Raw genomic sequence first — 25,233 nt, 5'->3', positions numbered from 1 at the left:
ATTTCATGTAAATCAATTTTAAGGAAGCCATAAGTGTTAGTGTAGAACATGTTTAGAAAATGTAACCAATGAGAATCGTTTTCGATAAAAGGGGAAGCCAAGCAAATACGTTCAATTATTCCAACAGACAGTGAAGATTTTTGAAGTTTCAGGCCGTGAAGTAGTCGAGGGAGAGTTAATTTTTCACACGCCGGTTGTAGTTTGATTTCACCTGTACTTTATTAGTGTTATTATTATTATTGGAGTTTGTGGGGTCAATTTTGCGAACACTACTGTCAGGTTATTGCAAACTGGAGAACAGTTGCAGTCCAATTTAAATTTAATTTAATATTGTATTTCTTTTTTCTTTTGATAAGGGAGTATTGTGATGGCCGAACATAATTTGTGCCTGGTAATGTCCGTAAGCACACAATCATAATTTGTTGTGCGCGCTACGATATTAATTGTATCATTTTGTTGCTTCAATTTTTACGTTAACGAGAATGTGGACAAGTAAAATTTTATGGGTTGCGGTACTTTATTTCGCTTTTTTCAGAGAGCACTACCGCTGGACAAAAGCTTTGTGCCCTAAATTTTGTAAATAGTGTCAACAATGTCGCCAACCGAATAAACTGCGACATATAGTTTTCGACCGAATTTAATCGAATATCAACAAACAAACCTCGTTGTGGTTGTTATTATTTACATTGTTTATTGGTCTGTGGACGCCATAGTAAGTTTTCAGTGCGACATGCATTTATGGAGAAGGAAGCGACATTAGCTGGAGTTTTTCACAGAGTGGAGCTGTAGGGCTTTAGCTTTGTGGTAGCGAATGTCGCGTTGTAACGGCGTAAGTCCGCATTATTTAATTAAAGTTTTGCCAGTTTTCGCTTTTTGTTTTTGCCGGGAAGTATTCGTCATTTATTTGTCCTGAGCGATATATTAGAAGCTTTAAATGGCGTCAGTGTCTATGGGTGTAAGGTAAACACCGTGTTTGATTTCGGAGCGCGTTTCAGCCGTGGTATTGACTGCTTTCTGGTCTTCGTGTGCCCAGACACAAGGACCGGAAGTGACACAAGCCAGAAAAGGAAGTAGGCGACTGTTTCATGAGGTTTTATTTGAAGGTTGAACCCAACAAGCGAAAATCGTTTCTATCCGTTCTACTTATATTGCAATGCAGACTCAACGTTTAGCTAAAGATTGTGGAAAATTGCACACCATAATCTCAGGAATAGTGTCGTCGACTTAACCCAACAACCAAACTTGGGTTATTATCTTTCATTAAGTCGTTCGTTTTACACGGCATATTCTCCGCGACGGCGTTATTTATCGGGCTAGAAGGGCAAATAAAAGATCCTCTTGTTAACTTATTTATATTACCTTATTAGACAATATAAGAAACAATAACATTTCACTTGTAAATAAATCGAACGAAAACACACATCTGAAAATATTTACAGTTAACTAAACATTTCAGTACATATTCGTTGACATTAATTTTCTCCATTCAGTTGACTTATAAATAATTTAAACAATGTTTGCTGAAATTACTGTTTACAAATGGCGGGTATTGGTGACATAAAGTCATGCGTTTCGTGTTGTAAACATAATTTCGAGTAGTATCAAATTTTTAAAAATATCGTAAATTATTAATTATTTTGGCACTTGAAATTATACAGTACGAAAAATTTTGTCGTATTGGGAGACTTTGTAAAATGTAATCATATGACATAATTTTTCGTTATTTACAGTTGACTAAAAAGAGGTGTGGGGTTGAAAAATGGCTATTTTGGTATAACAAAATTGTACCGAGTTTTGGAAAAAAATAGACATTTTGCATCCCCCGCGTTAAAGTAAGGTGGCATTTCGTAACGAATCAATTTTGATTAATTAGAAAATAACGCTATACATATCTATGTACAAAATTATAGGTAGGTACTTTCACACTTGATGGAAATGAGGGTGAAAGCAAAACATTATTTTTTAAATATTGTTATAAACATTTATAATACTGCAGATAAAATGAGAGTTTTTTTTTTCCTTAGGCGCTAAATACATATATTTTACAATAAGCTTTATGTTATAATTTATGTACAAATATATAGGTTTTAAAGAGCTAACACACTTTGAAATCAGCACATTTTTTTAGCAAGTAACAATCTTTTTTTCTTTTTTTTAAATGAATTTGTTACGTGGATTTAGATTGTCTTTTAGTTCATCCACATTACGCGAACCTTTTTTCTTTTATAAAATAGCCATTAGGCGCGTAGATATGTACTATTTGACGGTATTTGTCGTATTCAACTCAAAGTTTATTCAACTAAATACGTACATGACCAAGTGGCTGCTAAATGGAGCTAAATGTAGGTAAATAACGATTTTTAGAATTTCCAACCCACTTTTTCGTGCACTAACCGTTTGAATTTGTTTTCTATTTATTTAGCGAGTTTGCTATTTAATTCCGCTCACATAAGCCTCTTTTGTACTCGTGAAAGGGTGCAAGTAAACGAACAGATACATCCAGATAGTTAGTAAAAGAATAATTTTCATCTCAAGTTCCGGCTCATACTTTCCACCGACGCTTACATCGTAGACTTGAATAAAACAAAAATCAAATAAAAATAAAGAAGACAGGAGTTTACTAAAATCTCCGGTTATGCGCGAAAGTGAGTTTAGAGCTTCTAATTAATCGTTTGGTATCGTACAGAATATAGAGTTGGATCTGAGTGTCATGATATGTTACGCATTTTCGTTGTAGACATGCTTCGCTTACCTAAAAATACGAAAGTAGCCAAGAACCGAAGGACTAAAGGTGCGTGCGTAAGGATTAGCCGTGATGACATCGTAAGATATCATAACACTTGTAAATTTATTATAAAAAATATGTTTCGCTTTGAATTTAGGACGTGAAATAACTGTTACAATTACTGATATGTTGGCAATGTGGAATGCTGATGATGGTGTCGAGTCGATATAAAACGAAAAATTTACTAAAAAGCTGAGCAAATGGAATTGTATTTTTGTTGTTTTGAGCTGGATTATTTGATATGGTACATTAATTTTGAGAAAGAGAAAACGTGCCCGACAAAAAACAGTGAAGAATCACAGCTGCAAACTGAGGGACTGCCCACCTTGCCATGCTGACACATCCTGAAACAAAAACCAACACATATATCATAAAATCATTGCTTATTCATCACTTACTGAGTTCATTCGATAACATTTCTTGCATGCAGCATTGGTTCTAATAAAGCACTAAATTGATTTCTTGTCATAAAATAAATTTTATCGTCGGGACCGAACCCTAAATTTTATCAAATGTAACGAAAATGCCAATATTTTACAAATATAAATTGGGCAATAGAAAGCTACCGTCAAACGCAATTCGACCCATTATGCTGATAATTATGTTTAATTAACTGTTAAAAATCTATTGTTTTAACTCTTTAGGTCACTGACCGCCTTCTCGCATACTCGTCTGTTCATAAATTAAATAACTGTAAACCCCCTACTTCCTTCCATTTAAAATATATGTGGATATTTTAAATGGAAGGAAGAAGCATTTGTTACGTTAAAAAATGGATAAATTTGCTCTTTGGCGGAGAGTGTTGTGACGTCCGCGACAAGTATTTTTTTTTTTGCTTCTAATTATGCAGTTGGAGAAAGCGAATCTTGCTTTGACGGCTTTTAATTTTTAACGAAAGTAAAATTAAAAATAAAGTTATTTATTACTGTGCTATAAACCTCGTGAATTGTTATCTCATATATTTTTTTACAGATTTTTTTATCTAGTTTAACTTGTCGTGTCGAAAATTAAGGCAATGTAAGTTCAGTACAAGCCGAACGTACAAGTAGAAAATAATATAATACCGTGGGATTACTTTTGGCGAAATTGTTCATTTGTTTTCAAAGTAAACGTTTTATATTCCCTATAATTCTGTCTTAAGCAGTGGAATACTGCTCATAATTTCACGACTCGTTTGGCTTAAAAACTTTTCCAAGCTGCGGGTGAAATCTTTCCCAAGATTTGAAATTTGCATAAAATTAAAAAAAGGATTTTGTTAAAAAAATGTGTGTACGTTATATTTAAAGTTGAAATCAACAAAGCTAAAAACGTTCCTTAATTGAGTCGAATAATTCGTTTGAGGGGTTGGTGGAAATAATGATTTTTGAATGAGAGGAAGAAACCGCGAAGTAGTCCTCTCGAAATATTTACCTCGGTGAGGCTAAGAGCTTATTTAAAAATCCATCTCCGTTCCAAACATAGTCAAGTACGTCAGGAAGCTGCATTTAAATGTAAAGTGAATCGTTTAAATTTAAGTAATATAAAAAGTTCAAATGTCAATAAACGGCTTGCATTTCTACTTTCCATTGATTTATCATGCATTCATAAGCTTCCAGCAAATTTCGTCCATAAATATTTGACACGAGGATTTCATTCCGCGATACCGACTCTATATTGTCAACTATACGGTCGCTATTTGGTGGAATATGCGCATTGGATTTTTCCAATTTGGATTTAGGAAATTGAGAAAACAAGTTCAAATACAAAAAAATTTGTTGGCCATTAGTAATAAAGCCGTTTAAATTAGTTATAATGCAAGGTCGACCTCGTTTTCAAAGCTCTCATGCCTTGGGCACACCGTTCAATTTCCCGTTCCAGAGTCCGACATTAAAAAAATCAATCTTTTCAACGAATCGTATTTGTTAGTTTATTTTCAACTTTGTCAAGTCAACATTGATAAATATCTAATGTATAAAACGAACCGGGATAATGACATTTTCTTCACCAATACAATAAAGACTGTTGTGATTTTGTGTATAAAAAGGAAAAGCGATATTTCTGTAGATATTGGAAAACAATTGATGATACCATAAGGCGCGTACAAGAGAGCGTGTGCTGGCAAAAGCGGTGAAAATCTAATTGTGTTCTCAGTTTCCACACAACTGAATCTAAGCAAATGACATAAAGTATCGGCACTCACTTCTTGTTATTTTAATGAATAAACAACAGTAAGAATTCACAAAATGCCAATTAATATATCGTAAATATAGTACCCGTTTGCGAAATTCAAAACATGTTACACGATATTAACACGGAGCTGATGTTTGTAAATTTGTGTTACTTTTAAACTAACCTATAAGTAAATGTTTAGTGTAAAGTTTAATCCAAACCCCACACCACAGTTTCACTTAAGCAATATTAGTTAGATATTAGTTACAACACGGTTAGCTCCGTTCATCCATATACCTACACAAATCGATTTTTATCATACTGTGAATTGCTCAACTAGAGCAGTTAGTTGCTATTTATAATCTTGATACTTTTGACAGAATCGAACGAAATGAATTTACTTTCTAGTGGGGAGTATTGTGGCGGTCGAGAGACATTTTATTTTCGTATTTCTGTTTATGTTAGTAATGACAAGGTTAACCTATTCGCCCACGTAATATGACCTAGCCTGTCACTTTATATCAAAGTATAATTCGACTAATTGACACCTTTTCGATTGCGCACAATCACGGCTAAATTCTACTCTAGGTAACCAGGCAGATGTTCAATAATTGTTCTAGAAATTGGGATAAATCTGCTTCAATCTGCACATAGATAAACCACAAGAATGTTTCCCGGTTTGAATAGAACGACGTGATACCGCCACCTCAAAATATTTCGGCCAGATTCAATACCGCAACGACCAAACGATTCAAATTAAAATTAACTCAATCACATTCCCCACCAATTGGATTCGGCACAACGACAAGTGTCAACTTTTCCTTAAGCTAATTTCTTCTATTCAAAACTAGAAGCGCACGTCGATAAGATTTCAATAGTACATTTTGAAAACGTAAATTTCGGCCGATCTAGATTCTGCGTCGTTTGAATATTATTTGTCCGCAATAACGTTTACAGAAATTTGTTTTTCTGGCAGTGTTTGTTCGTTACGAATTTAAATATAACTTCATGACTTATAAACGAACCACCACTGGCAGCTAGGTCTACTTATTAGAATAAATGCGAGACAGGTATGCACAGGGGCATACACCGTGTCCCTTAGAAAAATAAAAAAATCAATACATATGGTTTAGTCAGTAGAATCGATTCAGTTCTACTGTGAGTTTTTTCAAAGGTTAAATAAAGGTACTAATTTATTTTATTTGCCAAGTATACGAATTAACATGTCGATAATTAAATAGCTGAACTAGTGAGGGTAATTTAAGCGTTAATAATTAATGGTATTGACTGTTTGTATCCGCGGAGAGAAAGATCGATGGAAGGAGCAGTTAAGCATTGCTTGAAAAATTTCTTTGATTTCCCTATGGGAGCGTTTTAAAATAAAGGTGACGTTATTCTCGACGTGCACTATACATCGTACGGTCAAATGAAAGCAACCCTAAAATTACGTTAAACAAACGCCTTGAACCGTGTTCGATTCGGTCGAAGGATAACGGGAGAATATGAATGTGCTTTTTGTCTATAGTGATATTAACTACATTACTGTTACGTTGGCTTTTCTCTTTTTAATTACCTTAATGGGAGTTTTGGTTTGGCGGTGTCAAAAGTGTAATCTGAGAATTGATTTTCATATTGGAACTGCTTTCTGAGAGTAAACTATAGGTCTGTTGAGGGGAGCACAATAAAAAATTAATCCATCCATTAATTTAATGTCAAATAAAAAGGATCATTTTTCACTTGTTTTTTAGTCTGCGAATAGCAAGCTCGGTAATTATGTAGAGAATACTGGAGTCTTTTGTGCCATTCATTATATTTTACTGATCAAGCCTAAATAGCGTAGAATTATTCATCTGGTTTGATACATCCCGAAAAATGTCGTAATTAAGTAATGAAACCGATCTATAAACAAACTTATTTCTGAGATTAAAGTTATTTCTTTCGTGGTTCCCGTCTGGTAGGATAAAAAATTGAGCACTCAGTATATTGCTCGATAAATAAGGAAAATTTACGAAAACAGAAAGCTCGCGGTAAATTATAAGTTGCGGTTTACCTCTACGTCACGATTACAGGATGTAGCGGCAGTTAGGTAACGATCTATAAAAATTCTAGAATGGTGCTCGCTAATAAGGAATTGATTTCGAAATAAATTTCGACACTCCGTGTCTATGATGAATATTTTGTATTAGGCGACACGACAGAACGAAACAAAAATGATTGAATTTTTGTTTAAGCTGGGAGTGTTGTGACGGTCATCCTTTTTAATTGGAAAACTTCGAATGAATGTCTAGCTCCAAAAATAACTCAATTTATTTTGGGACCGGTTTCGTGTCAGAAACATCTTCAGCCCAATGCGAAGGGTAACCAGTCGCAAATAGAGTTATTCCAGTTAAAAATTTTTTTTCGACGATCCGTCGAGAATCGAGCGTTGTTTTATAATCAGATCGAAAAATATAGATCGTTGTTAAACGAGAGTTTGTTTACGTTAAACTTTATAAATTTTTTTTGTTTGGTTAGGAGAGCCGAAGAAATAAAGGAGGGACGAATAAGGATCTATAAAAATTCTAGAATGATGCTCGCTAATAACGAATTGATTGTGGAAGAATTTTTCGATAGTGCGTATCTACAGGGAAAAGAAATTTCGATGCCGGGAGTAATTTGTGAAAAATTTGGAATGTCGATTTCCTCGATTCTCATTCATTAAAAGGTGGGATTCCTATCTAAGCAATAAAAAGCGGACGCCGAAAAAATTTAGAGATGTGGGCGACACGTTTTTGTTGTGCAATTTTCTCGTTCGTGTAGCATAAACTGTAGTTGCTTCGAGATCGATATCAGAAATAGTTTTCGAATTATTATTATCGGGGGTCGTCTTTTTGGGCTCGAGCGACAAACCTGTTTCGATATTTGAGACGGCTTTCGAGTTATTTCAATGAGCAGTTTTCGTTAGGGTTACCGATAAACGAAATAATAAAATTGATTTTTGTCCGGAGCGGTGATATTTTATTTGTTGAAACATGTGTCGCGCTTTATTTAGTTTGCTTTGCCATGTGTGGTTTTCCTCAGCACTAATTAACACCAAAGTTTCGGCGAAACCAATTGAGGATCAAGTTTAAAGTAAAACTTGTTCGGTGGGTAATAATTACAGATTTATGGGTTCGTATATCATTGATATATTTGGGTAACAGTTCGAAATAATGGGATGATAATTGGACTTATCGTAACACATAATAACGTAAACGGTACGAATTAGAGAATGGGATTAATATTTAATGCGAAAATGGTTAGGGGTGAAATGCATTAGGCATCGCGGTTGAATTTATTATTACGACACAAATGGAGTAGGAAGTCTAATATTATTAGCCATCTGTACTCGCAAAACGAAAGTTGGGTATAACCGACCCACATTATAGTAAATCTAAGGGAGGATATATGTTTAGTGTGGACGTGCGAGAAATTTTGATCTTTCGCGTTCTTTCGAGGCACATATTGAAAATTTGAAAATGTCGAATTAAATTTTAGCTGCACGTCAGCGTAACAGGTGGTTCAAATTACAGTGGTTTACAAGCAACATTCGAATGGCTAGAAATATGGATAATTCTCTTAAGATCAATAACACACCGCCTGCACCGTTCAAATAGATAATCTTTATTACGGAAGCACGTCGGGGCCAAGAAAAAGGAACATTTAGTGTGGTGAAGCATGTGGTTCGTACTCTCTGGCAAATTCGTTAGAAATTCTTGAAGGAGAGAGACGACGGCACAGCTCCGGAGTCTCCCGTCTCTCTCTCTCTCTGTGTGCATCGGCGAGAAATTTGCCATGCGAGTAGGACAGACATGAAAGTGCTCAAGTGCGTGCGAGTGCAAGAAAAGCCGGGACCTGTACCTGATCCTTGCGGCCCTGGTGGCGTGTAAAGTCCCAAACCGGTTTCGACAGCGGGACCCGGCTGAACGACGTCCTTGTCCGAAGAGGATACCATTACTACTTTGGGCCTTTCGTCTTGAATAAGAGGCCTGCTGATGTTGCGCTTCCCCACGTCTGCAATAAGAACCACCCGTCAGCACCCCCATTCAAATTGAAATTATAAATCGTCTTCGTTGATTCCATCGACACCCTAAACTGATTAGGCGACTTCGATACGTACGTCGCACGTCTCCTGTTAACGACAAAATATACCGCCGATATTGGCCCTACACAACGTGTTCTTCAAAGTTAGCACGATTGCCCTGGAGAATAGAAACACACTTTGAACTCTGTTATACTCATCTCGCGTAAGGTGAGCTCACAAAAAGTATGCTTTCATTGTGTTGCTGAATATCACCGCAGAGAATAAGTTGCGCCCTGTCTTAACCCTAACTTTGGCCATTACAGCGGCGCGTTATTGTAATGCCGAAGTTGCTTCTTTCTCTGCCAGGATATTTATCATTGCATATACATTGCCAACCATTGCCACCTATATACACTGCGAAATATGTCAGCTTCAACCTATTCAACTTTCAAACTTAAACCCAACTCATAAACACTACCTAATTGTCCCAGTTTGACTTATTCCCGTTTAACCTACAGCCGCACTTAATAGAACTTTACGCCCCCGCAAAAAATCAATTAAAACCACTACCGGCACAACTCGGAACTTTAGAAGCTCGCAACCTATTGCAAGGGGAAGAATAACAGTTATAGAAAAGATGGGGCTATTTATTATATTGTAGAAAACATTGACGTTTCGTTGCGACAAGAACTTTAAAAAGGTGCGCCTTTACTTGCTGCTACGTACTTACCTGCGATTAACCCAAGATCAAGTGGACAATGTCGTCGTCGTCGTCGTCGTCGTCGTCAAATCGAACGAGTGTCGTTAGTTGTTCCGGGAAACCCGTATTGCACGATTCCCGTGCAACAGAATCGGTGCGTCATCGATTGCGCGTTCTCCCGAATAAATTTACGCCTTCGCACTCACATTTACTACCTCTTTTTAGATCCTTAGTTATTCAACGTAATCGGCATTTTTGAGTCGTCTCGCAATTGCATGATTAATCAATCTCGGAGGTTGTTTCGGTTGCCATCAAGAAAGTTTTGTTGATTTTGTAACCACCTTGGTGAATCTAATACATATTTAAACACCGACGTTATATATAATTGATTCGCACTACATGTGCACCTATTGCCAAGGTGGAATGTAAGTTTTATAGCAGAAAGAATTTATCGTTGCTCGGAGATATTCTCTCTGTTGTATGCAGCCGGAATTTGAAACGGCATTATAAAATAGAGGACATTAGCGATACAATGTAACGTAGTATTTTGAAAAAGCTTTGCTCGAAATTGTCGTCGCGCTTGCGTATGAGGAAACATTTCAAGTAACGACGACTGTTTTTATGCGATTAAAACGCGGAGGCTTTTGCGTCCGCACGGACGATGCCATTAGTATTCGCACAAGATTAATGCCCGCGAGCTGGAAACATCTAATTAAGTAACGTCATAAATTCATCCGGAATAAAGCGATGAATGCGAAAAAACTAAATTCAAAATGCAACAGACTCCGATCGGGTCGGCGGATAAACCGGTTTGGCGACAACTCTCGCCGATAAACCGGTTGCCGGATAATAACGATCGGACGGTCGATCGCCGTTCTGTAAGCGCGAAGAAATACGAAAATTGCATTATAATGAAAAACTATTCATGCGTCAGACGAGTGGCGATTTAATATGTATTCATGCAAATTTATACTTACTTTCTTTGTTGGAATTGCTCTTCATTTCGGTTGCTCGAGGAGGAGTTGACGGCATCGGTATTTCTGAAACAAGAAATTTTTTTCACTCGGTGTACACGTAAAAAGTCGAGCCGAGGAATTTTATGATATAACGCTAACCGGCGCTTTGCATGTGTCGGTAGTAACGGGGTAATTTTTTAAGCACACAATCCGATCGTTATCTCCAAATAAACGGCAGGACGAAATTATGCAAATTTCTCTGTTCACAACTCTGTTACCTCATTAACAAAAATTACCGAATTTACATCTTAATTTTAATTAATTAAACTGGTACCGTACCCTAATATTCTCCTTGTCTTTTTATCGCTTTGTATTCGTACATCAATTAGAGGCAGCTACAGTTGTTTGATAACATTTTTCGACTACTCGACGTCGCAGAAGTGTATTTCCTTACAAGTCTTGATATAAGTTAACAAGTTGTTAAAACTATTCGAGATGACAAAAACAGTCGAGTTACAAAGTTGAAAGTGAGCATGTTGTTTTATCTCGAGTATAAACTATTCTGCATAACTCTTGGCAAAACTTCTTAATAAAATATAAAAAACTCGATTAATTAAGAGTTGCTTTGTTCGCTGATTTCGTAATTTACGATTTATCGGCTCTAAATGCGATACGCTTTTAGTTTCTTTTATTTCATTCGCCCCTAGAAAAGAAACATATATCCGCCATTTGTTGCATCTGCTCTCACAGGTGTACGCATTTTACCTACAAAGCATTTATAAAGTACGGAATCGAGTAGATGATTTGATATTCGTCAAAATAAAATAAAACGTGCGTACAATAATTTTTCCGTGGGAATAACTTAATAATAACGTTAACAATATTGTACAAAACATATGGAATATTTTATACCAGCAGTCACGCATAAATATTTAAAAATATATGCATATGCATTTTGGTTTTAACCACCGTAATTTTTACTAATATATTTACATACACATTTGCAAATTGTGTATTGTTTTGGATGCAATCGACAACAACAAACTATTGTTTTCTGATTGAAATAACTGTTTACTGAGCTTTTCCAGCTTTGTTAGTATAGAAAAACAATTTATTAGCGTTCGACGATGATCGAGCGACGAGTATTACTCGCCCTTATTTTCCGTTCGTCCTTACATACTTAAATGTCGGAATTTAAAACAGGCGACAGTAAGACTAAGTATTCTGTCAGTTTTCCGAACATTAAATAATTAAATCGATGTGTGGAGGTCTTTATCCTCATGAAGCGACTATCGATAATTTATTGAAGAAGTTTTAAGTTCATTCTAAGTTTGAGTCAAGTCGTCTTTTATGTAAATTTCCGTGTGAATGATTTCAGATCGATGTCAGAAACATATTTTCAATTTAAGAATCAAGAAGATCCGCTTAATTTTCTGTCAAATTTGCGTGCGACTAATCCTTTTAGCGTTATATCACAACAACGTAAAAATCACTCGCCGTATGCTCACATGTAACTAAATTATTAACCGTGCGAAAATTCGCGATACAGGAAAATGCGGTTTTCAGTTGGAAGCGTTAATAACGAAAGCTCTGATGCTTAGTGCTCTCCTAATTACGTTTTTACGCTGTTGAGAATTTTACGTAAATATAACGTTATGAATATAAACAAGATCATAGGGAATAGGGTTTCGTAGGAAAGGAGAAATATTGTCGCACATCTAATACAGTGTGCTCGTAATGCGAGGGGAAAAATTGCCGGAGTTAATCCGGAATTTATTTTTTTGTCGCGCCCTAAACAAGCCATAAAGGCTTCTTAGTTCCATCGAAAGTTAAATTTTCGTTCGTAACGGACATTAGGTAGACGGGCATATGAGCGTTTTCTCAAGGGAGATTTATAGACCACGATGAGAACAACATTTTATCAAAATAAATTACTTTTCTGAATTCGGCGGACACTCAGATATTTTTTATAGGTAACCTTTGCGCCTAAAAATTATATAACCCAATAATTATCCCTGGGGATTCTTTTGCCTACACTTTTTTTTATGTTGCAAGCATTGTTTAATTATGAGCGTGCAGTGCTCGTTTAGTCTTTACTACGAGATAAGACAAACTCTGAAAATTATTTACTCTTTTTATGCGAAAGTTTCGAAATATATTATCCCTTCCTCAAGGAATTGAAAATTCTTAAAATTTAATTAACGTAATATCGCCGTGGGAGGTTTGACGATCGCAGGGACGTCCTTACTGCAGATAAAAAAATTGTGATTTTTTAGTGTTTCTTAGTTTCCGATCCTTTCCCAGAGATGTGGTAGATACCTGTTATTACAGGAGGAAAAAGCAATTTCCAACAATTTTCTTTAAAATAAAATTTGTTGCGTGAAGCACGGTTCGAGAACGTTCTTTTTCGAATAAATACGCGTATTCAAACGAAACAAAATTTACTCAAATAATTTCAGCTTTTGTTTACTTTAACGGCTGCCGTGGTGAATTATATGTATTTTATGAAATTGCATTTATAATGTTCGAATATTTATCGATAGTAATTGTACGTATTATTTAAGGCAGAAGTAAATCTAAGCTCTCTCAGTTTTCGTTGTGGTCTTTGTGTCTTTTACAAAAATTGTTGTCTTTAGATAATGGTACTAGTAATTATTTTTTACTTTTCTGTGGAGAACGATAACTTGCAGAAAGGGAAGTAGCCTTTCTGTAAAGAATAGTTCATTTTCGCTTTAAAATTTGATAAATCTATATACGTTATTGTATGTCGTGTTAATATAATTAGTACAATAGGTTGAATTAATATGCAGGTAAGGCTCGGTAGTATGTTAGGTTTAATTCTAAGAAGGAAATTAATTTTGCATGTTCACTGTAAAGCTGAGTAACTAATTCAACAAAGAGAATAGTTAAATGAGCTTAGTAATGAGCTTAAGTAGTTTATAAATTTTCTAATTGGTCTTAATGTAACTTGGCGATGACTGAACGACCAGAGTTTCGTTCAGTGCATCTCGATGAAATTTTGATTTTTGTTGTCGGAAAAATGGCGAAATGATGAAGCTTGTTTTTAAATAAGTCAAGTGGTGGTAAAGTTTCCGCAATGATTTATTTGGAGCAAAGTCGGGACTAAAAAATGAGGTTGATAAATGACTAGATCAATTAATCTGTGAAGTTTGTCGTAGAAAAAAGTCGGATATTGGCTTAGCGACCTTGTTAACTAGGGTTTAGAGTATAGGGTATGGACAAATTCGTTTGTGAGTTAAGCAGATATATTTTATTTACCGTATATTCGGATGGATCCTTCCGTTTCCCCTAGAGAATTCTTGGAGATGCATCGATAGTTACCGAAGTCTCCGGGTTGGAGGTTTCGCACTGACAATTTCATGTGCGCCCTGTAGCTGTTTTCGGTCGTTTCGGTCCCATACTTTTTCGTAGGCAGGAGCATGACGTTGTCGTATACCCAATAGCTAATGGCTCTTGGGTATGCCTCTGTATGGCAGTCTATTGTGACATCCGTGCCGGCTGGTGCCCCAACCAACTGATTTGGAACCCAAATCATCGGAGAAACTGTAACAAAACACATTTACTTACAAATGTGAGCGGAAAAGGAATGACGACCAGCGCGTACGCGAAAGAAGTGTATTGAAGATGGACACTCGAAGGACGAGAAACGGCGTTAATTAAAGCAACCGAATAGCGGAATAAACATTGGAGTTCTATATTTGTTACCAGTTTATTGCCGGGGTAGACAGAAGTGACCCGATGAGAAATAGCTACACGTTCGGATACGTCACAAAATATTACATGTACAACATGGCAAAAGTGCTAAGAAAAAATATATTTCTTTGCAAAACTGACAGAAGAGCTGCGGGGGCGAAAACAGAACAACCCGTTCTGTTGTTAGCGGCGAACTTCGTAAAACATCGGTAGAACGTTATCAAAAAGGTTACGTTAAAGAATGGCGATTACTTCTCATCGCTATGGTTAATAATTAGGCCGTATATCACGGAAAGACTTGAGAAAAAGTTTAATACGATGATATAAAACTTGGAGTAAATAAAGAAAACTTTCCGGAGATATTAAAGTCTTAAGATGTACTTTAAAAATATGATTAATAAATTATGAATATTAATCCCTGCAATGAAAAATAAAGCAGTTTATTTTAAGAAGCTCCGCTAAAAAATTATCTTACATTTTATTGTTCTCTACAGAATCGCAGGGGGACGATAACCTCACCTTAATTTTCTTTATAAATGAAAAGCAACAACGCTTTTATCCCCATCTTTATTGTCCTCAACTTTTCATCCACACGGTTACATGTTCTGAATGGCAAAATATCGATATAGTATCCAAAATGATTTTGCTTGTCGTTCAACCGGTTTAACTAGTAGCCGGTTTCAGTTCAGTCAAATCGTGCTCTAAGCAAACCCACCAACCACGTTACGTTTGACAACAAAGAAATATTTGCTGTCGTTTTTACGTTTAGAGATTGACCGCTTCGTTGCATCTCATCAATAATTTTTCAGCCCTCTCTTTTTCTAGAAGCAAACGTCAGTTGATCGCTATCAATAATTTTTCAAATCTGTCTTTAACCGTTATGTTCGATGTAGCTTTGTTGTAAAAATCTCTCAAAATAGCTGCATCGGAGCAAATCGATGCGTTTAAATCATTCAATGGAGCTGCAACCCCGGATTCGTGTTTACACTAGTGCAGAGTAACGTAAAAACGGAAGCTTGTGGCCAGAAATCGAGCATTTGATATTCATTTCTTCGAACGACAGAATAAATTCATTATCAAGTACGATCTGACATCTTAGACTTTGTTTGATATATGCACTACTCTTTCTCCAGTTTGTTAACGTGGAGAGTTATTTAGTTCGTATACACAAAGTCAGCGTTCCGGAACAGTTTTTATAAAAAGCACGGAGGTCCCTTGGCAGCAGATTCACTTCGTCAGTAGAATTTCTTAATTTTTCACGTTAGGGCGATTAGATGTTGTCGATCAAGAAAGATGGGTTACAGCTTTCGCTAGTTTTTCCTTTGTTGCTTTACACCACTCAGGAAATGCGCATGAATTTTCCGCCACTTTTTTATTTGGCGTATTTTGTAAGTGTTCCAATTTATGTGATGAATTGTAGGTTTGTAAAGAGTGGGCGAGAGTCTAATCGAGTTGATCAGTCACGCCCATTTTTCGTTCAATAATCAGATTTATGAACAGACAATGGTTCGCCACTTTCACTAGTCTACTACGCGAAGCATTCCCAGAAATAGCATCTGAAATGCCTATTTATCATGAAAATGGAAAACAACAGATCTTTGCTTTAGATGCTACGGTTTAGGATAACTCACAAAAATGGAAAGATGTTTTAATGGAACGTTAGAGCGAAAACCTTGCCAACCACGTTTGTGAAAATTTCAACTTGTATCCATAAGTATACGTATTTTTTTTTATATGGCGACTGTTAGAATTTATATGTTAAAAGTTTGAGACAGAGTTTTTTTTTGTAATTTAAGTCCCCTCAAAATCCAGTATACATTTTTAATCAAAGATTCATCCAAAGCAACGTTAATCGTTTCTTGCTGCTTATTTATAACATCTTGCTTATTTATTTTTTTTGCTGTTAAACAGCTTAATTCCCTCGAGTTTGTTTTTTGTACCCTGCGCTGTTTTTTTACGTTCTCATCTTTTCATTTTATAGCATTATGTAAATACGATTAGCTAGTAATTATTTTACAGGTAGGAGGATTTTTATTAAAAGTGTGTCTTATAATTCTACGCAAGTAAAACCGATGTTTTACTCAATTTTTTTAACAACAGAAAATAGACAATATTTTTTAATTAGCTGTATTAACTTTAACAAATCGATGTGATTTTGTGAAGATTTGTTCTTGTATTTTTTTAAATCGAGTATATTACTGACAGTCGTTTTTCGCTTTGAAAGAAATTTAATTTCTCTCAGAGCGTTTTATTGATGTCTTCTTGCAAGCTCACTGCATATAAAGTATATGGATGGGTAAAATTTAAAATTCCTTACGTAGCTAGTGCTTATTTTTAACAATTATCAGATATGAACAGTGATCAAAGTTAACAGATAAATGAATGAAAAGTGTCACGTTTCGGATGAAGAATTGTGGACTGTTCTCAAAACGTCTGTTTTATGCAAGAAGTGTACGAGTTCCTTTGGTAGATAAATAAATTCAAAACAAAGTAAATTTGTTTTAATTATACAGAATTTTTATTTATTGTTTTGAAACTAAACACAATAAAATTTAGAGTCATGTGAAAGGAACAAATGTTTTGTTCCATGTTGTTGCTAATTTCAAATGAAATTGTTTTATAATTTGCATATGACCTAAAATGTATATTTTATATAATACGAAGGCAAAAATCGGCTACCTTGATTTAGAAAACGTAATCGTCGACGTAAACGTTAACTTATGCATTTCGTATTGAAAATGGGAAATTTTTCCGCCTGCGGTAAAGAAGAAGACAGTTACATTAGCGTAGTCTCTGATGCTGTTTATACAACAGTAATTTTGTCCAAATATTTGCTCTCTGTGAGTTTGTTTTCTGTTTGTTTCGGCAGTGGCGGCGATTATGCTCGGATCGGGATTTATTTTGCAAGCATAAAAAATGAAAGTAATTTTAAAAATCGTTTCCGTTCGAAGGAAAGTGTTAATTATCTGGGGTTGAATACAATTTGGCAAGGAATTCTAGTATTGTCGGTGAACATTGCACCGCTATATAATGCATTTGTCGAAATAATAAACTTGGAAACTACATTAGTGTCATATTTGAAATACTAGACGTGTTTCAAATTTTGCCGCCATTCTGGAATGCACTAATATAGTGCTTTTGAACCATCGGAGCACTGCCATCATTGTCCCGACTAATCTGCCAGACACAATTGGAAATATTCTGGGACATTTACTGGAATCGATGCGGTATTTTCAAATTAATTTCAAATTGGTGAAGGTTTCTCTACACAAACATTCTTATTATTGTTGCTATGGTTGCAGAAAAATTAGTACTTAATTGACAAAAGGAGTAGCTGCTTAATTAATCTGACGGAGTTATTGTCATAACAAATTGAGTTAGTTTAAAATCTCAGTACCTTGACAAGTATTTATTCATACAACTGACTACACAGATCGCGGGTTTCGCGGAACATATTTAATTAAAACTGATCAGTAATCGCGACGATGACTTTATACTTGTGACCACTTTGAATATATTACTTCCGAACGGGAATAGTTTAAAAGTTGAAAATTTCGTAAATAGTAAAGGCGCTAACTTATCGACCGTTCTCCGACATTTGCCGACATTTACATACACCTGTTAGGCAGTCACGCGAGAACTCAACTTGAACTCGAGACTCTTGAATTTGAAAAGTATATTCACACCATTATCCGGGGATATGCACGTTCTACTGTTAAAGATTAAGCAGCCTGTTAAAGCAAATTTTATTTATGTATACCTGGTCGAATTTATTCAAACGCGGCAAACTTTTACGCCACATTTACTCGACTTAATTCAATTAGAGATCTGCTTAACGACAACAAAACTGACGGAAGGATTCAATTATCCTTCATGAATAGCGTTCCGACACAATTAATCTTCAATAATTGCCGCCAAATCACGAAACCAATGATCAGACGCGCCCGATTGCGCCATTTATGTTCTTACGTGCTCTAAATTTTGTGTAAATCACACCATATTCGTAACATTTTTTCGAGCTTAATTTCACTTAATATGATTTTGTGACGTCACACGACATTACTGAGCCCGCTTTCAAAGCAACTTCCAGCGAACTGATTTTGTAAAACAAGAACAGCCTGTTCTGATCTTTTATTTCGAAGGCGGACATGATTACAAACGATGACGGAAACGACCACAACATAAAATTTATCCAGTCTGGAGCATCTCCGTGGTTCGTTTCTAAATTTGTTCACCTTGTTTGCATCTTCGAGTCCATTTCGGTCTAATAAAAATATTTTCTGGAACTTTTAAATGTGCATTTTAAATAATGCATGCACAACTAACGCGATTCAGTTGCCGCAGGTTAATTTCCGATAGATACGGCAAAGACCGCAAAAAACTAAATTTGTTTTAGAGTCGTCTCCTTTTAAAATAAAATACAGAAATCAGAAGGTATACAGTTTCACACTCGCGAATGTTTAATCAAAGAACCGTTTTGTGTATTCGCCCCTAGCAACGGCTACATTTTTTCTTCAACATTCATTAAAAAATGTATGTGAAACTGGATGTGAATCTTAAATACGTTTCCACTTAACAGTAACATGAATTTTCATGCAAATTACTAAATGCAAGGTATACACCTACATCCCTGTAGACCAGTAGCCGGGTGCTATTTCCCCAAGGACAACTAAGCGACCCTTGTTCAGGAAACTTTGTAATACTTGAAATAAATTTCCTCTTCCACAAGGAATAATTTATAAGTATGTAATTAATATTAATAAGGGACTATGTCTCACTTATGCTTAATTATTTGCTACATTTTCAATATAAAACTTTCCTTCGGAAGTGCCGTCGAAAATCACTTGTCACTTCGATATTACGTCTTTATTTTAATACTGTCTCAGTTATATATTAGCTTTCTAGAATTTACATTTTAAACTTGGACGAATTAAACTTTGTAAAACGCTGGACCTACTTAAAGGACACTTATATGGATAAGAGTAATAAAAAACGCGTTTAGAGTCACGGATATATTCACAATGTTTTCGAAATATTCGGTTTTAAAGTCTAATTTTTTAAAAATTACAAATATTGCCATGTTTTAGTGGGTTATTCTGGAAAAACCGTTGCAATTACCGAAGAAATGAGGCCGGAAGTAAATTCCAGAGCTCGAAATCTACAAGAAAATGTGTTTAGTTGAGTTTCGAAAATGGTTGAAAATGGGTCGCAATTTAAATTTTTTTAAGCGTAAATTGGACCACTTGACGAAATAAAATAAAATTTTCCTTTCATAGGAAATAAAGTAAGCCAAAGAAATTCAAAAACGGAGCTGGGTGGAGTTACTTTTACCTTTTTGTCTAGATTTCATTAGTTATTAATAGAAAATACGCTTCTTGTTCAATAAAATGAGTGACCAGAAAGAAAACCGGGTGGGTGGGCGGGGCCACTTTAATAAAATTCAATTTTATTTTTATTTAGATATGATTTTATTTTTAATTAACAGATATTTTATGCTGTGAATGTTTAATGAGTAGTATACCGTAGTCCAAATTTGGACACGATTTATTTGAAAAATTTCATTTTTGAAAAAATTATCTAAAAATCCTCAAAAAATTCTGAGATATAGATCTCGACGTGCTGATTCTAAAAATATAGCGTGTTTATGGTCACGGAGCAACATTTTCGAAATATTCGGTATGAAAACCGAATTTCTGAAAATTTGTGAAAATTACGGTATTGCAATGGACAACTCTAAAAAAAAGGTTGGAGTAATCGAAAAAACGAAGCCGTAAGTGAGTTCTACAGCTCGAAATCTACAAGAAAATGTATTTAGTTAAGTCTCCAAAATGGTCAAAAATGGGTTGAAATTTGAAGAAGGGGGGAGTATTAGAAAAATTTCACTTTTAAGTTAGGGTGGGTTTTTCCATCTCTAGTTAACTTACGGTTTAACCTAACTCACAGTTAACTAGGCCTGCAGTGTTTTTCCATTTTCGTTAACTAACGGTTTAAAGCTAACTTCTAATTTCATTTAACCCGAACTCAAAGTATCAGTTAACTAGTAGTTTCATATTTTGACGTTTGATTTTATAAAGCTGTCGTCAGTAAAATGATGGATTTCGTCGATATTAACGTTTATAGCGACGATGAAGAGGTGCCTGTACGAAAACAAAGAGTTTTAAGGGAACGTATAAACCATTTTGAAAAATGGGATAGAAAATAATTCTTACAAAGATTTAGGTTATCTCCTCAAACAGTATTAAATATAGCGGATGAGATACAAGAAGACATTCACCACAAAACAAATAGGTTAGTCTTACTAGTAAATAATATATCTAAATTTCACATCAGTAAAATTTTTGTGATCACTTCAGAAACGCTGCATTGTCACCAACCGATCAATTGCTTCTAACACTGTCTTTTTATGCTACTGGCTCGTTCCTACGTGTTGCTGGAGACTTCATTGGAGTGCATAAATCGACAGCGTCAAAAACAGTGAAGAGAGTTAGCGAAGCATTGGCTTCTTTGAGACCTGTATGTACATGTATGCCTGAGACAAATGAAGAGATCTCAGAGTGTAAGGCAGGTTTTTACAGGATCGCTAGATTTCCTCTATGTATTGGGTCTATTGACTGTAGCCACGTGAAAATTATATCCCCCGGTGGTGAAAATGCAGAGATTTATTATAGAAATCGCAAGCAATATTTTTCGTTCAATGTTCAAACCGTTGCAGACTCCGATTTAAAAATAAGAGACATAGTTGCTCGTTGGCCAGGCTCTGCCCACGATGCCCACATTTTTAGAAGTTCCGCCATTGCCCACAAATTTGAAAACAAACACTACGGAAACTGTATTTAATGACACCTTTGCGTCAAACCCGAAACTTACCGGAAAATTTATATAATGAATCCCTAATAAGAACCAGAAATGAGGTGGAAAGATCTTACGGAGAGTGGAAAAAAAGGTTTCCCGGTTTAGCCTTGAGACTCAGACTGAAAAAAGAAACTATACAAGCTGTAATCGTGGCAACTGCAGTTTTGCACAATATTGCTTGCGAAGAACGAGAAGATATCCCACAGATAAATGTTGAAGAAGTAGTAGCAATTTATCTTGTAAACAATAATCCTCCAGAAAATAATCCTCAACTAATAGAAAGACCAAACAATGTTGGGCAGAGATTAATTTTTGATTACTTTGCGAGATTGTAACAAACAAAATTTGGACATAGTCTGATAATTTTTTATTTGATAACATGATAACTTTCATAAGTTCACAAGAACGCAAAACAAACTAATTTTTTATTTCTGCGTTACGTAATTTTTTATCAAGTAGTAACTTTTTTTTCTGAAGAATTTCCATTTTCAATTTATGTTCCTCTTCAAAACATTCTTTTTGCATCCTTATGAATTCTAATTTGGCTTCCAATAGTTTTTCATTTGTATTTTTTCGAAGGCCAACGATTTTGTTTTATTTTGTCCTGGAAACAAGAACTTCATTTGTATCTGTATTCATAAAAAATAAATTGTTAATACTTAAAGTCTGAAGTTTTTTATGTGGTGGATTTTTTAACATTTTGGAGCTGTATCCATTCCAGTTCTCAGTAGAATTATCCAGTACATTAATTGTGTCTAAATTATTTTGTTGATTTACAGCTTCTATTTCATCTATAAGAGTTATTAAAGTAATTTGCGAAAAAAGTTCAGAATTAGGATTACCTTCAGATTCAGTCAAATTGTATTTGTCACCAATAACTTGTATGTTTTGCGGTAACTCTTTTTCGTGGGTGCTGGGCACAGCGAGGCCACTTCCTCCTATGTCAAAAAATTAATACAAATACTTTAAGGTAGATAAATACGAAAATATAGACAAAATGGATGAAATTTATGGCGTTTGTAAAAACTCTAAAAAATGAGTTATATTCTTATTAAAAAAAAAATGAAGCAAACATTTTTATAAGTATACATTAAAATATCTCGCACCTGGTACAGAATTTGCAAAGTCTGCATCACTGTCGAAAGCGCTTGGCAGACCATCAATCTGTGCTCCTAGAATATCGTGGATTGTAGAATCCACATCGTCAATTTCCGTTAAATTTCCACTACCTCCACCAGTTTTAACAATCCTGGCCTTGTTCGTTGCAAACTTTCGTTTGCAACTTTTTTTTAAATTGGCGTACTTGCACTTTAAAATTTGGACCCCTTTAAATTGTCCCCCAACAGCAGAATTGAATTCATCTGCAATGGTACGCCAGGTATTTGTCTTCTGCTCCCATGTTACCTGGCCACTTTTTTTGCATTCAATTATATTTCTGTTTTTATGAACCAATTGGGTCAAAATCCTTTCCTCTTCTTTCGTAAAGTTAGAACACCGCTTTGTTTTCTCTGTGTTACTCATTTTTGTACAAAATAATCACACCAGAAGAATTTGAATGACATTTATCACAATAAACAACAGATTTGTGAAACGTTGCCATAGATACCAAATATAAATCAAAGTTAACTGTTAGTTTTCTAACCAAATTTACAAATTTGTTGGAAAAACGCATTCAAAATTAACTGCTAGTTAACTTGGAGTTAAAGTTAACTAAAAGTTGGGAAACCAGAGGTTAACTAAATTTTGGAAAAACCCACCCTTAAAGTTTTATTTTAAAAATTCTCAAAAAATTCACGGATGTAGATCTTGACGTGCTGATTTCAAAAATATAGCATTATGTTTTTGGTAACGGAGTAATATTTTTGGAATACTCGGTGCGAAATTTGGGTTTTTTAAATTTTTAAAAATTGGAGTTATCAAAGAAACGAGACCGGAAGTTAGTTGTAGAGCTCGAAATTTACAAAGAAAATGTATTTAGTTAAGTTTCGAAAATGGTCAAAAATGGGTCGAAATGTATTAGAAAAATTTCACTTTTAAAAAAGTTTGTCCAAAAATTATAAAAATATAGCGTGTTTATGGTCACGGAGCAACAATTTCGAAATATTCGATATGAAATGCGGATTTTTCAAAATTTGTAAAAATTGCGGCGTTTCAATGGGCGATTGTGGGAAAACGGTTGGAATTATCGAAAAGGCGAGGCCGGAAGTGACTTCTGTTGCCCGAAATCTACAAGAAAATGTATTTAGTTATATTTCGAAAATCGGTCGAAATTTGCATAAGGAAATACGTATGTACACACCTACTGGAAAATTTCATGTTTGAAAAAATTGTCTAAAACTTCTCAAAAATTCGGGGTTTATAGATCTTGACGTCCTGATTATAAAAATATAGCTTCCTTAGGGTCACGGACTAATAGTTTTTGCGTCTATTATCTGTTGTTGCTTAACAAAACTTTATTTTTGTTAAATAAAATTAAGGTTTATTTCTGGTATGCAGGTATGCAGTTAGTGAGATGTAATGAATGGGCAATGAATGCTAGACACTCAATGGAATATGCTGTACTGATGAGATCAAAAAAGATCGAAACTGCAGTCTACAACTTTCTAACGGGCTGTCTAGCCTTCGGTGTGATTAAATACTTTGCAATGTATGTAGTTCCCTTTCAGATTTTTGGGAAATTCACTAATCCGAATACACCTTTTCCCCAATTAATTCGGATTATCGAGGTTATACTGTATATATTTATTTTAAGTTATTTTAAGTGCCAGTAAGTGCTTAGTACTGCTTAGTAAGGTTTTACATTTTTAAAAATTGGTCTAAAGAGTTTAGACAGTACTTCCCTCGCTGTCGGAAACGTGACGATTGCACGCATGTTTTTTTCGTATTGCATTGTAGCGGGGTATTTTAAAATAATATGAGTATTAATTTTTTCAATTTTGTCATTAGTTGGCATTGACATCTTTGTCATTTTTTTGTGATTTCTATGATTGCTTATTAAAAAAAAATTAAATTGGACGAAGTCGTCACTAGGGTGTATAATATGTTGCCTATGCAAAAATTGTCAGGCGTAAACAGTTAAAAGGAACACCCTGTATAGTACTTGTAATTTAAGACAAATACGTCTGCAAGATTTCAAAGTATGTATTCAGTTTTGCAATTCTTGATTTAATCAATAAAATGAATTGACTCAGTCATTAATTTTTTTCACACACATCGTATAAGCAAATCTAAAAAATATTAATGCAATGATAAATCATAAGTATAGACTCATCATTCTTTACGCATTTAAGATAGCATTTTTTCAGCAAAATTTTGCGGCGGCGTCATCAAATTTTTAGGGAGATGACCAAATACATGTTAATCAAAATTTTACTATGCTTATAAATTTAAAACATCTCCAAGATTTCAAAACATTCGGTTTTGCAGTTCCTGATTAAATCAATAAAATAAATTCACGCATTTATTAAATTTTTCTAGTCACCTTGTATATACAAATCCAAAAAATATTAATGGAATGATACATCACAAGAAGAGACTCATCATATTTTGCGCATTTAAGATAGGATTTATTCAGCAAAATTTTGAGGTGACGTCATCAATTTTTTAGGAGGGGATGAGCAAATACATTTTGACTAAAAATTTACCATGCCTATGATATCTTTAAAACGTCTCCAAGATGTCAAAGCATTCGGTTTTGTAGTTCCTGATTAAATCAATAAAATAAATTCACGCATTAATTAATTTTTTTCAGTCATCCTGTATCTGTAAATCCAAAAAATATGCATCGAATGATAAATCACAAGTACAAACTCATCATATTTTGTACATTTTAGGTAGGATTTATTCGGCCAATTTTTGAGCTGACGTCATCAATTTTTTGGAGGGGATAAGTAAATATATTTTGATTAAAAATTGATCATGATTATCATAACTATAAACCATCTGCAAGATTTCAAAGCATTCGGTTTTGCACATTCAAAATTAAATTGCAAATATTGTTTCAGATTTTTTCCAAAAATCTGCACATTTCGGGTAA

The 25,233-nt window shown here is 34.8% G+C and overlaps 1 protein-coding gene across 2 annotated transcripts in view; it reads right to left on the bottom strand.

Moving 5' to 3' along the window:
- Positions 1–1,338: 1,338 nt before the first annotated feature.
- Positions 1,339–25,233, bottom strand: part of LOC135131230 (lachesin-like) — a 98,743-nt gene continuing 74,848 nt past the window's right edge. The window contains exons 6-9 of one of the 2 annotated variants that reach the window (XM_064058853.1): positions 13,911–14,195; positions 10,653–10,715; positions 8,813–8,965; positions 1,339–3,129 (exon numbers count right to left, since the gene is read on the bottom strand). In XM_064058853.1, coding sequence (XP_063914923.1) covers positions 3,035–3,129; positions 8,813–8,965; positions 10,653–10,715; positions 13,911–14,195 — 596 coding nt within the window. In that variant the 3' untranslated portion in view covers positions 1,339–3,034. The remainder of the gene's footprint in view (positions 3,130–8,812; positions 8,966–10,652; positions 10,716–13,910; positions 14,196–25,233) is intronic. The other variant, XM_064058854.1, reaches the window with a different exon arrangement.

This window comes from Zophobas morio, unplaced genomic scaffold (assembly GCF_036711695.1).
Source record: "Zophobas morio isolate AGI-343-1 ecotype UQ-CSIRO unplaced genomic scaffold, CSIRO_AGI_Zmor_V1 ptg000019l, whole genome shotgun sequence".
Taxonomy (NCBI): Eukaryota; Metazoa; Arthropoda; class Insecta; order Coleoptera; family Tenebrionidae; genus Zophobas; species Zophobas morio.
Note: the sequence above shows the minus strand (reverse complement) of the source record. Positions and strands in the feature narration are given on the sequence as shown.